The 12,973-nt window shown below is 50.9% G+C and overlaps 1 protein-coding gene across 1 annotated transcript; it reads left to right on the top strand.

Moving 5' to 3' along the window:
• The first annotated feature begins 739 nt into the window (after window positions 1–739).
• LOC142004524 (angiogenin-like) lies at window positions 740–12,107 on the top strand. The gene is made up of 2 exons (XM_074982169.1): window positions 740–1,041; window positions 11,672–12,107. The coding sequence occupies exons 1-2, from the start codon at window positions 740–742 to the stop codon at window positions 12,105–12,107; spliced, it is 738 nt and encodes a 245-aa protein (XP_074838270.1).
• Window positions 12,108–12,973: the final 866 nt, after the last annotated feature.

Below are 12,973 nucleotides of genomic sequence, written 5' to 3'. Positions count from 1 at the left end.
CACATTAAAATGTAACCCAAGTGAGATATCTTTGTCTGACCTAAGAGGCAGTGGTGAATTTCCTCTCACTGACCAAGTCGCGCCCATTGTAACAAGCGCATGTGAGTCAGATAAATTATAGACCTCTGATCTGGAGAAGCTAGGTCTGTGCCTGGTGGCTTGGATCTTTCTCTGATTTGCTTATCTTTGGGGGCTCTCTCGGCACCCAATGAGTTGGCCGTTTGCCCAAGCCAGCAGGACGCAGAGAGGAGTCAACCCCACCGTTGAACAATTCTCGTTGCTGACAGAGCAGGACAGCTGTCATGTGCCAACCATCCCACAAATCTTCCCATGGAGAACAAGCACAATGCCAATGAAGAAGAATGCTACCTGACAAAGAGGAGAAAAGTTCCCACGGTTTAGATTTTGAATCAGGGTTTTTCAAAATGGATTGGGGTAGCCAAAAGACGTCATTGTTGGGGGGTTACACAGGATACTCACGCGCTCGTTGTTTTCTACCAGCTCATACAGCAGCCAAGGACCTGAGACACACAAAGGCATGGAAGGAAAAGATTGGTATCAGTCTCCTCTGGGCAGGGTGCGAGGGGGTAGTGGGAGGGGGTGGGATCTGGGGGCAGAGTGAGCTGGGAGGCATTAACAGGAGAGGCTCAGGCCCAAGAGGATCTATGAAGGGGTAAATGTCCACCTCTCTCTGTGTCCTTCCATCTCCCCCCTCTCCCCACTGCATCTCCCCACAGCCATGGTCTGGAAAGGCTCCTACCTGGTGCTCCTGCCATCCCTCATCCTGCTGGCATCTTGGCTGGCCCTGGCCCTTGGGCAGAGCACAACCATGATGAATGAGCAGTTCCTCAAGCAGCACTGGGACAACCCAAAGACCCCAGTTATCCTCAACATCAATCCTCCGGCCATTCCCCCATCTACCACCACCCCGCCTACCCCGCCTTCCTCCCCTGACCGCGAACTGCAAACCCGGGCCCGGGAATTCCAGGGAGGAACAACATCTTCATTCATGCCCCCATTGCACAGCTCAACCGTGTCTGCGTTAGTGGGTGGAGTCCCATCTCAGGGTGCTGGCGCGTGAGCAAGCATCCCTTCAAACTCACCCTGTGCAAACGTAACTTGGAGGGGAATGCTTACACCGAGTCCATCCAATTGTCGTTTGCTGCAGGAGAAGGCTCCCTGTCCGCCTTCTGGGGACCAGGAGACCCCTACGCTTGGAGTAGGGAACAGGTGAAAGTCTTCGGGGGACCGGTTACCTGTAGCTTTCCCTAATCCTGCTGTGACCCTTCCACATTAGTCATAACACCCGGCTCCTCGCCTGCAGCCCAACACTGGTCTGATTCTTCAGGAGTCTCCAAGCCCCACCCTCTGCTGCCCTGTGCCCATTATACAGAACAGCCACTGCTTTTCCATTGTGTACTGCTTTCTGCCACACAACCACAGACGCAGCCATCAGTGTTACCCTTCTGACACGCGTCTTTGCCCGCGAAAGCTCATGCTCCAAAAATCTGTTAGTCTATAAGATGCCACAGGGCGTCTCTTTGTTCCTTCCGTTATTGTGTGTGCAGCCTGATTGTGGCCAACTCTGACATTCATCACCATTCATTGGCACCTGCTCTTATTCACTTCATTGTCTCACAACGTTGCCCTTCTGCCTGCAACTTGCTGTGCTTCCGAACGTCAATAAACATATCCCTGCAAAGCAGCCGGGGTGTGCGCTGGAAATGCAGGTGGCTTTCTAGGGAAGGTCTCCAGGCTTTGGACCACCTCTTCCCCAGCCTTGGGACTAGACTGTGGGAGTCCTGTAGCTACCTCAGTCCCTGCACTAACCTGCAGTTAGTTAGCACAATCCAGGGTCTGGCAGCAGAGGGGAGTCGAGTGGTTGGAGCAGGGCAGGGAGGGAATCGGGACTCCTGGGGGGGGTCTCCCAGCTCCGGGCTGGGAGTGGAGCCTTGTGGGTCAGAGGAGGGATGGCACCAGCTGGTGGGATGACTGCAGGCCTGGGTGCAGGAGAATCCTGCTCTCATTTGGGATCTGCGCACCGGGGGCCCTGACTTTGGTGCACCTTCACACCACGCACGGGCGGAGGGTATAAAGGCAAAGGGAAGCGATGGCTCCCCTGGCTCTTAGGGCTCAATCTGGTCCCTATTCCAGTCTTTCCCGAAGGCTCCCACAGCAGGTAGGTGGAGACCGGCGACTGGGTCTGTTAGCTTGAAACTGAGAAGCCATCCAGCTTGGCAGACCTATTATCATAATACTGAAGCTGAGAAAGAGCCATTTGAGTAATAATGAGCCCGTTTAACAGGCAAGCGCCAAATCGATTTTCTGACAAAAGCCGTTGGGCGCTACTGTGTCTACAACACCTTAGCTTAAGACTTGCTTCCACTTTTCCATTGCCTTGTGGCTGACAATTATAAAAGTTACATCTCCAAAAGGAATCCTTGCCTAGGTATTTCGATGTTCATTCTGAGTATTCAGCTTCAGCCTATAATGCTTAAATCTTCAGACACACAGGTTTTTTTAAATAAGCCTTCGAAAGTCCTCACTGGTCTACAATACACATTTTAATTTTAATTTCTATAGCATAAGAACTTGTTTCCAAAATCTTCCTGTCCATTCCCTCTATCCCTACTCTCTTATTATCCCGTGAAAGGGATAATACTTCTTTTCTCCTAATTAGCTGGACAAATGAGTTTCCTTTTGCTTCCCACTATTGGATGAACAAGTTTTAAGAGAACCCTCTTCCAAAATCAATACATTACTAACACATAAAATCCTTTGTTATTCCTAAAGTCTTTGGAAACATATTTTAGCAGAAACATACAGACTACATCAAAGCTAGAGATTTTTGTAGACAAAACTCACACCGCCGTTGCCAAAAAAGCCGTGTAGATGCTCTGGGGGAAGGTGTGAGTGGGGGAGGTGGCCCTTTTCTCGACAGAGCGGATCAAAAGACCGATCCGCTTTTACATGTAGATGCAGTCTGTCTACAGAAGTTTTGTAAGATAATCTCTTTGGACAGGAACTTCTCTAGACAGATGCTTCTAGTGTAGACATAGCCATAGGGAAATTTCATAAGCACGACTGGCTATAAAGATCATACCAAGATCATACATCTATAATCTAGCATGGTTTTAGTTAGCCACATGACCACTTATCATGTCCCTGGCCAGGTTTCCTGTGGTCCCATAAAGTTTTCTCCAGCTAAGAGTCCTGTCTCCCGCGGTTCTGTGCTGTTATTTAGTTGTAATTTACCCCTGTTGAAGATGTGTTAGACAACACTGACCTCTGTGGTCCAGCAAATTCTCTCCTCTGGCACCTGTAAGGTCCTGAGGCTGCCGGACAAGAGAGATTTAACCTGTCGCATTCCCTGTTTCAAAAAAACAGTGGACTTTGTTAGGAGTAACCTAAAAAGCTCTGAGTGGTGAATTTAAACTAATGTCTTTGTTTCTGTGAGTTTAAATAGGTAACAATGTGGAATAGTTACTTTATGGATGTGTCACGGAGTGTGGGGTTCACCAGGCCCTAACCCCACCCACAGGCAGAGGTGACTCTCACTCTGCAGGGAGAACAGAAGGGTTATTAGGCTACAGGGACACAGTGGAGAACGGACTGGTCAGCACAGGAACCAGAAGACATCAGTACCATCCATTGTGGGGAGCAGGGCCCAGGAGGGGTCCCCGAGCCAGGCCATGGCCCCCCTTTTCTCCATCTCCAGCCAGATCAGACTACTCCACTCAGCAGCCCAGTTCCAGTTCGCGCCAGCCAGACCCCTCATCCCGCCTTTGTCCCATTTGCCAGGGAGGAATGGGGTCACCGTGAGCCCTGACTCAGTGGCACCATCCAAACCCATACCTAGCCTGGAAAGTTGCAAATCTATTCGAGGCTCTTCAGTCTTAACTCATTCCCCCTCCTCCCTCTGTCTAGTTCTTACCCAGACAAATTGTTCTGATACCCCTCGGTCCTTGGCCTCGGTTCTTCCCCGCTGTCGCCTCCCACAGGCAGCTCCTGCCACTTAATAACGAGATAAGGAAATTGTTTATGTTCTGCTACAAGGTCATCATATCTTTGAAAGCACGACAGAAAATATTTTTGAAAGGGGACAGGTAGATGTGATGGAAGGTTGGGACAAGGTCCAGAGTGACTTAGATACATTGGAGAGTTGGGCCAAGAGAAACCTGATGAAGTTCAACAAGCAGACGTGTGGAGCCCTGCCCTTGGGATGGAAGAATCCCAAGCGTTGTTACAGGCTGTGGACCGACTGGCTAAGTAGCAGTGCAACAGAAAAGGACCTGGGGATTACAGTGGAGGAGATGCTGGATATGAGTCAACAGTGTGTCTTTGTAGCCAAGAAGGCCAACGGCCCATTGGGGTGCATTAGGAGGAGCATTTCCAGCAGAGCTAGAGAAGTTATTAGTCCCCTCTGCTCGGCACTGGTGAGGCCACATCTGGTCACCCCCAGTACCGAAAGGATGTGAATGCACTGGAGAGGGTCCAGCAACCAAAATGATGAAGGGGCTGGAGCACATGATCTTCGATTAGAAGCTGAGAGATTTGGGGATATTTTTAGTTTTCAGAAGGGAAGAACAAGGGGGGATTTGATAGCAGCCTTCAACTTCCTGAAGGGGGGCTCTAAAAGGGGATAGAGAGAGGCTGTTCTCTGCAGTGACAGATGGCAGAACACAATGGTCTCAAGTTACAGAGGGAGAGGTGTAGGTCGGATATTAGGAAAAACTATGCCACTAGGAGGGTGGTGAAGCATTGGAATGTGTTACCAAGAGATGTGGTGGGATCTCCATCCCTAGAGGTTTTTGTGACCAGGCTGGACAAAGCCCTGGCTGAGATGATTTAGCAGTGGTTGGTCCTGCTGTGGGCAGACGGCTGGACTCAATGACCTCTCGAGGTCCCTTCCACCCTAGGAGTCTGTGATTCTCTGACCCTGGCTTTCAGCACCCCCACTATCAAAGAATGCTGCAGTGCCATCGAGTAAGACCCAGAAAGTCCTGCAGAAAAAGGAGTGCATGAAGGAGGAAGGAAAGGGGTTTCTATGGCAGGAAACCAAAATGCGAGAGACGCTGGTTGACTACCGGTCCCCCCCCCGTTGCAGAATCCTGACCCTTTGGTCTAACAAAAGCACATTCATCACCTGATGATCCAGTGACTGACCTTCTCCTGGGGCTGTGGAAGTGGCTGGTGTGTGGCTTCATGAGCTGGGGCTCCAGCGTCCCACAGGATCACTGCTGTTATCTCCGAAAGCCCAGAAGTAATTGCCGGTTGGGACAGAAGATCCTGGCTTGCAGCTTCCTGAGTGCCCCCATGTTCTGAAAGGTGCAAGAGCCTCACGCATCCCCTGACCAGCCAGCACGGGTATAAACGAAAGCTACACATCAGTCTACCAACGCTCCCGCAGCCACGGATAAGCAGGGCTGTAAGAGGCCCCGAGACAACTGCCTCATTGAAGGAAGGACTTCAGTGATCTCAGAAGCTTGTAACGCAAAGAAGCGATGGCGAAAGAGTCCCAGTTTGCAAAGCAGCCGTAACTCCTGATGGACAGCTCTGCCCCAGTTGCTCTGAATGGCTGGGACAGAGGCCAGGGCTGGGACGGCTGGGCTGTAGGTCATGATTCAGGAGCACTGGCAGAGAGAGAGGGTTCAGTTCATCAGAGCAGAATGAGCAGGCGGCTGTGGGTTGGGGGCACCAGCAGAAGTGGGAGTTTCCAGGCTGGGACTGGAGTGGGATGGTGCCGGTGGGTCAGGACGGGTCCATCTGCTACTCACGGCGTGTGTGCAGGACAGGAGGGCGTTCCTACACCAGCATTAGTCTAGATTGCACAGGTCACAACCGCAATGGGGACGTGTTGGCCTGGACACAACCAAAGCAGGTCCCAGAGTCCTTGACCAGCTGGCGCTGGTGCAGTCATAGAATCATAGAATCATAGAACAATGGAGCTGGAAGAGACCTAAAAAAGCCATCGAGTTCAGCCCCCTGCTCTGAGCAGGACCAAACCCATCAGATCAGCCCCGCCAGGGCTTTGTCGAGGTGAGACTTAAACACCTCCAGGGATGGAGACTCCACTACTCCCCTGGGGAGACCATTCCAATGCTTCACCACCCTCCTAGCGAAAAAGTTTTTCTTAATGTTCAACCTGGACCTTCCCAACCGCAACTGGAGACCATTGTTCTGTTTTCTGCCATCCGTGACCACTGTGAGCAGCCTCTCTCCAGCCTCTTTGCAGCCTCCCTTCAGTAAGTTGAAGGCTGTTATCAAGCCCCCCCTCAGGCTTCCCTTCTGCAGACTAAACAGTCCCAATTCCCTCAACCTTTCTTCATAGGTCATATGCTCCAGCCCCCAAATTATTTTGGTCGCCCTCCGCTGGACCCTCTCCAGTGTGTCCACGTCCTTCCTATAAATGGCGGCCCAGAACTGGACACAGTACTCCAGATGCGGCCTCACCAAAGCCGAATAAAGAGGAATAATCACTTCTCTGGATCTACTGGCAATTGCTCCTCTTGATGCAACCCAATATGCCATTAGCCTTCTTGGCTACAATGGCACACTGTTGACTCATGTCCAGATTCTCATTCGCTACAGCTCCCAGCTCCTTTTCTGCAAAACTACTACCGAGCCAGTCGGACCCCAGCCTGTAACAATGCTTGGGATTCTTCCAGCCCCTTCCGGCCCAAGTGCAGGACTCTGCACTTGCCCTTATTGAACCTCATCAGATTTCTTGCAGCCCAGTCTTCCAATTTGTCTAAGTCAGTCTGGACCCTGTCCCTACCGTCCAGCGTATCTACCTCTCCCCCTAGCTTAGTGTCATCCGCAAACTTGCTGAGGACGCAATCCAACCCCTCATCCAGGTCACTGATAAATATGTTGAACAGAACAGGACCCAGAACCAAACCTTGGGGCACTCCACTAGAAACCGACCGCCATCCCGACATCGAGCTGTTGATCACTACCCTCTGGGCCTGACCTTCTAGCCAGCTTTCTATCCATCTTACCGTCCATTTATCCAATCCACGTTCCTTTAACTTGTCGACAAAAATATTGTAGGAGACCCTGTAAAAAGCTTTGCTAAAATCCAGATAAATCACATCCATTGATTTTCCCCTGTCCACAGAGCCAGTTATCTCATCATAGAAACTAATCAGATTGGTCAGGCATGACTTGCCCTTCATGAATCCATGCTGACTATTCCTGATCACTTTCCCCTCCTCCAAGTGCCTCAAAATGACTTCCTTGAGGAGCCCCTCCATGAGTTTTCCAGGGACTGATGTAAGACTGACCGGCCTATAGTTCCCTGGATCATCCTTCTTCCCTTTTTTAAAGATGGGCACTACATTTGCCTTTTTCCAATCATCTGGGATCAATCCTGATCTCCGCGACTTTTCAAAGATAACGGCCAAGGGCTCTTCTACGACATACGCCAACTCCCTCAGAACCCTCGGATGAATTAGGTCCAGACCGATGGTTTCATGTACATTTAGCTTTTTTAGATAGCGCCTAACCTGTTCTTTCCCCACCAAAGGCTGTCCACCTTCATCACACAATGCATCACTTATTGCATTAGTCCGGGAGCTGTCCTTGTCTTTGAAGACAGAGGCAAAGAAAGCATTCAGGACTTCAGCTTTCCCTACATCATCTGTCACTGGGTTATCTCCCTCATCCAGTCAGGGCCTCACATCCTCTCTGATCACCTTCTTCTTGGTAACATGCCGGTAGAAACTTTTCTTGTTATCCTTCGCATTCCTCGTGAGTCGCAATTCCAGTTGGGCTTTCGCCTTCCTGATAACTGCCCTGCATTCTCGAGCTGTACGTTTATACCCCTCCCTAGATATCTGTCCAAATTTCCACTTTTTGTAAGCTCCCTTTTTGTGCCTAAGTTTTCCAAGGATTTCCCCATTAAGCCAGTCTGGTCTCCTACCATATTTACTTCTTTTGCTGCGCATCAGGACAGTTTCTTTCTGCGCCTTCAACAGGGCTTCTTTAAAATACTGCCAGTTTTCATGGGCTCCTTTTCCCTTCATGGTAGCATCCCAGGGGATTCTGCCCATCAGGTTCCTGCAGGAGTCAAAGTCTGCTTTTCTGAAGTCCAAGGTGTGTAATTTGCTGCTGTCTTTCCTTCCTTTGGTCAGGATCCTGAAGTCTCCCATCTCGTGATCACTGCTTCCCAGGTTGTCCCCCACCTCTACCCTCCCTATTAGTTCCTCCCTGTTTGTAAGCAGCAGGTCGAGCTGTGCACGACCTCTGGTCGGGTCCTTCAGCACTTGTACCAAGAAGTGACCCCCAACATTCTCCAGAAATTTCCTGGGCTGCTTGTGTACCGCCGTATTGGTCTCCCAACAGATGTCAGGGTAATTGAACTCCTGCACGATAACGAGAGCCCGTGATAAGGAAACTTCTCTCAATTGTCCAAAAAAAGCCTCATCTACCTCATCATCCTGATTTGGCGGCCTGTAGCAGACACCAACCACCACATCTCTGGTGCTGCCTACACCACTAAGCTTGACCCATAGATTCTCAAGAGGCTTTTCTCCCCCTATGTACGGGAGTTCCAAGCAATCATAGTGCTCTCTTACATACAATGCAACCCCTCCTCCTTTTCTCCCTTCCCTGCTCTTCCTGAACAGTTTATTCCCTTTCATGGCAGCGCTCCAGTCATGCGAGTCATCCCAACAAAGCCTCTGTTATCCCAGTCATGTCATAGTTCTTGGACTGGGCCAGGGCTTCTAATTCCTCCTGCTTGTTACCCAGGCTTCTGGCATTGGTGTACAAACACCTCAGATAACCAGTCGATCTCCCCACCCTCACTACTCGAACCAGGGGTCCGCTTTTGTTGTACGTTCCTCTTTGCATTTCTTCCCAGTCTCCAAGTTCCTGTCTCCCCTCAGGGTTTTGGTCCCCGTCCCCCAGCGAACCTAGTTTAAAGCTCTCCTCACTAAGTTTGCAGGCCTACTTGTGAACATGCTTCCGCCTGTCTTGGTTAGGTGGACCCCATCTCTCCCCAATAATCCTTGTGCCCGGAACAGGTTCAGAAAAGGGCGACTAAGATGATTAGGGGCTTGGAATGGGTCCCATAGGGGGAGAGGCTAGAGAGACTGGGACTGTTCAGTCTGGAAAAGAGGCGATTGAGGGGCGATATGATAGAGGTATATAAAATCAGGAATGGTGTGGAGAAAGTGAATATAGAAAAATTATTTACCTTTTCCCATAATACAAGAACTAGGGGACACCAAATGAAATTGATGGGTAGTCGGTTCAAAACCAATAAAAGGAAATTTTTCTTCACACAGCGCACAGTCAACCTGTGGAACTCCTTGCCCGAGGAGGCTGTGAAGGCCAGGACTCTATTAGGGTTTAAAAAAGAGCTTGATAAATTTTTGCAGGTTAGGTCCATAAAATGGCTATTAGCCAGGGATAAAGTATGGTGCCCTAGCCTTCAGAACAAGGGCAGGAGATGGATGGCAGGAGATAAATCACTTGATCATTGTCTTCTGTTCTCCTTCTCTGGGGCACCTGGCATTGGCCACCATCGGCAGATGGGATGCTGGGCTGGATGGACCTTTGGTCTGACCCAGTATGGCCATTCTTATGTTCTTATGTTCTTAACAGCATCCCATGATCAAAGAATTCAAAGCCCTCTCTCTGACACCACCTGCGTAACTCTGCATTTACGTCCTCCATTCGACGGTCCCTATCTAGCCCTTTCCCTTCCACAGGAAGGATGGACAAGAACACCACTTGTGCTCCAAATTCTTTGACCCTTCTTCCCAGCGCCACATAATCCGCAGTAACCCGCTCAAGGGCAGTCTTGTTCATATCGTTAGTTCCCACATGCAGAAGTAGGAAGGGGAGGTATTCTGGAGGCTTGAGCAGTTCTGTAAGGCTCTCAGTCACATCCTGAATTCGAGCTCCCGGTAAACAGCACACCTCACGTGGCCCAGATTAAGTTGGGCACTCACAGCCTCACATGCTGGGCAGACACGCCCAGAGATATTGCTGTGTGGCTCACATCGCTGGCCAAACTTGTAAAGTGTGTGCCACACCAGGCCTGGCTGGCTGCCCTGTTTTTAATTGCCAGAGAACAGGGAAGTGTGCTAAGCCAGTGGTTTACTGGCTGCCTCCTCCCACATTTCCCAACTCGGTGCCTGGCTGGGCTCTGCATAACCTGTTCCCCAGTTGGACGGAGGATCAGGGAGAGGTTCAGCTCTGCAGAGGCTGGGAGCCATCGCCCCAACACCAGCCAAGGCACAAGGACTTGGGTGAGTTATAGGCAATTCTACCAGCACCCCAGCTAGAGGAGAGAACTGGGTCATGTGGGGCTGAAACCGCAGGCGTGGCTTATGACAGGTGGTTAGAGCTGTCCGGGTTGTAAGCTAGCTGGAGATGGCGAGGGTGGAGTTGGTTCCCTGGGTTGTTTGTTCTGGTGATGCTTCATCTGCATCATTGAAAGCTGGTGCCTTATTTCAGTCCATCTGGATTCTACTCCCAGCCCTGGGTCCTTTTTCTGCCATTCTCTGCTCACACATGCACTGAGTACCTCACAGGTGTTCCCCAGAACTTCTCCCTAAGCCACAAACTCACATAAAGTTGCAAGTCAAACAGAAACTCATCCTGTCGGCCACAGGACAGGTTGTGAATCCCTCTCTCTTGTCACATTAATGACGCAACAGATTCAATGTGCTGTTATTTCAAGGGTCGCAAAACTGTTATTGACAAATGCAGCGAAACCCTGGGGCAGTCAGGAAAATGCAGAATGGTTCCTTAGAAAGCCGCATGCTTTTACGAAAAGGGCATTATTAATTATGCCTTCGAAGTGAAGTTCTGGTTTGTTCACCAGTTGGACCACTGTAATCTACTGGAGATTTCAAATTCAGTGTTGGTTCTTTGTGAGTAATCTGACCTTCATCCTGTGTTCTAATTCTCCATGGGTGTTCCTCCTCTGCGTTCGTTATTTGCCTGAAGATGGCCAGTTCAGTCAGTCAGGCTAAGGCTGTGGTTAAGGGCTATTGGGTGCAAAAACCCGCTCTCGTTCTTACCTAGGTAGAATTGAAACCAGTGTCTGCAGTGAGATCAGGACTGAATCGTGGTTTCTGATGATCCTGGATCAATCCAGAGTCACCCCCCACTGACATGAGCTCAGGGCTGGATTTTGGTATCCAAACCGGCCCGACTTGGGGACATTTTTTCCCAAAATAGCTCCTTGCACTGGAAAATCACAGTCTCTTCTGTGTGCTAGTGATGCAAGGCAGGTCACTGGTGAGTCCCTCTGAGCCCACTTCCCATTGACACATGTCCAGCATGGCCCTCTGCCACTGCACCTGGATGGACAAACGTCAGACACCGCTCAGCTTCAGACGCGTCTGGGTCTGTCCTTGGCAGGACAATGAGGCACCAGGAATGGAACGAACTGTGTGTGCCAGGGGATGGCTTGGGTGGTGGCTCTCAGCGCCGGAGGCTGCACTGAAGAGAAAGAGGAACCGTTCTCCTTTGTTAATTGGTGAGGTCCTCAGGTTGCGCAGGGCAACCATTGGGGAATATGGCGTGAGATCTTCAAGGAGCTCCTGGGGGCGTGGGGGAGGCTGGGGGAGATGAGCAGATGCAGGACACAGGGCGCAAACGGGCCCCCTCTGCCCCGTGGGTCCATCTGTCCCCTTCCTCCCCACTGCAGGGTGACCAGAGGCACCATGATGCAGAAGCAGTACCCCCTCTGGCTGCTCCTGCTGTGCCTGGCTCTGGCCAGCGCAGAGACACGCTATGGGAAGTTCGTGAGGCAGCACATTGATTACCCAAAGACCAGCGCCCCAGACTCCAGGACCTACTGCAACCAGATGATGCAGCACCGGAAAATGACCTCGCCCACCTGCAAGTTCACCAACACCTTCATCCATGACAGTGCCAAAATGATCACAACTGTCTGCGGCTCTGGGGGGACGCCGGCGAAGGGGAACCTGCGAGACAGCAAAGCTGCCTTTCCCATCACCACCTGCCAGCTGCAGGGAGGGTCGCAGAAACCACCCTGCAGCTACAAGGCTAAAAGTAACACCCAGCGCATCCGTATCGCTTGTGAGGGGCGTTTCCCAGTGCACTACGAACCGTCAAAATAGCCTGCGTCCATTGACGGCACGGCCAGTCCCACCCAACCCTTCTCTCTTACTGCCCTGCACGCCATGGTGCACCAGACCTGTCACCTGGCCACCGTCTGCTGCCCACATGGAAAAGTATAGCCCCTTTGACTTACTTGCAAGCAACATAGCTGGCCTTCCTCAGTGAGGGATGTCGAGAGGAGAAACCCTCCCGTTGACCTCCCTTACTCCTGGTGAGAGTGAGGAGTAAAAGGGTCAATGGCTAACCCCAGATAGCTCATAGCATCCCCACTAGGTGCGAGAGATCAAGCCCTGGAAGATTGACCCTGACTGAGTCAATCTTCTGGGCAGTGAAAACATACTCTCGGTGTTTTAGAAAATTGCCTTCCACACTTTTGAGAAACTCCAGGGACGCTTTGCTCATGACATCTTGAGACCTTTGGCGGTTGTTCTTTCCGCCAACCTCAATTTCTCTTGGATGTCTATGTTCATTCTGGAGTGAGATGGTTAAAGAGCTGCTTGTTCTGTCTTTTCATTGTCATAAAGACATGGTTGAAAGGGAACGTGGCCATGGTCTGTAAATACCTGCCTGAGAGCTGGATCTGATGCCACATGGACAATAAAATGCACCTACCACTATGCAAGTGCCTGCAACTTATTGGGTGGAAAACAGAATGAAAGAAAGCCTTGCTCAGAGCCCTTGGGGGAGTTGAACTCCCAGAACCTTCATTACCATACAAGTATTGAACATGCTGGGCTGCCCCTCAGCAATTCCACAGCTAAGCTCTGAAGTCAGCTAGAACCTGCCCCAGGCTTTGTGCTGGACACCGGTATTCTGACCTCCAGTCTCAGCCTCTGGTGCCCAGCCAGCTAGCTGAAACAGTGGG

This window comes from Carettochelys insculpta, chromosome 32 (assembly GCF_033958435.1).
Source record: "Carettochelys insculpta isolate YL-2023 chromosome 32, ASM3395843v1, whole genome shotgun sequence".
NCBI lineage: Eukaryota > Metazoa > Chordata > Testudines > Carettochelyidae > Carettochelys > Carettochelys insculpta.
This window is presented reverse-complemented; position numbering and strand designations above follow the sequence as displayed.

Coding starts and splice junctions, on each gene's coding strand:
- LOC142004524 (XM_074982169.1), top strand. CDS start 740: ATGGTCTGGAAAGGCTCCTACCTGGTGCTCCTGCCATCCCTCATCCTG. Junction 1,042..11,671: donor CACAGCTCAACCGTGTCTGC/GTTAGTGGGTGG, acceptor TCCCCACTGCAG/GGTGACCAGAGGCACCATGA.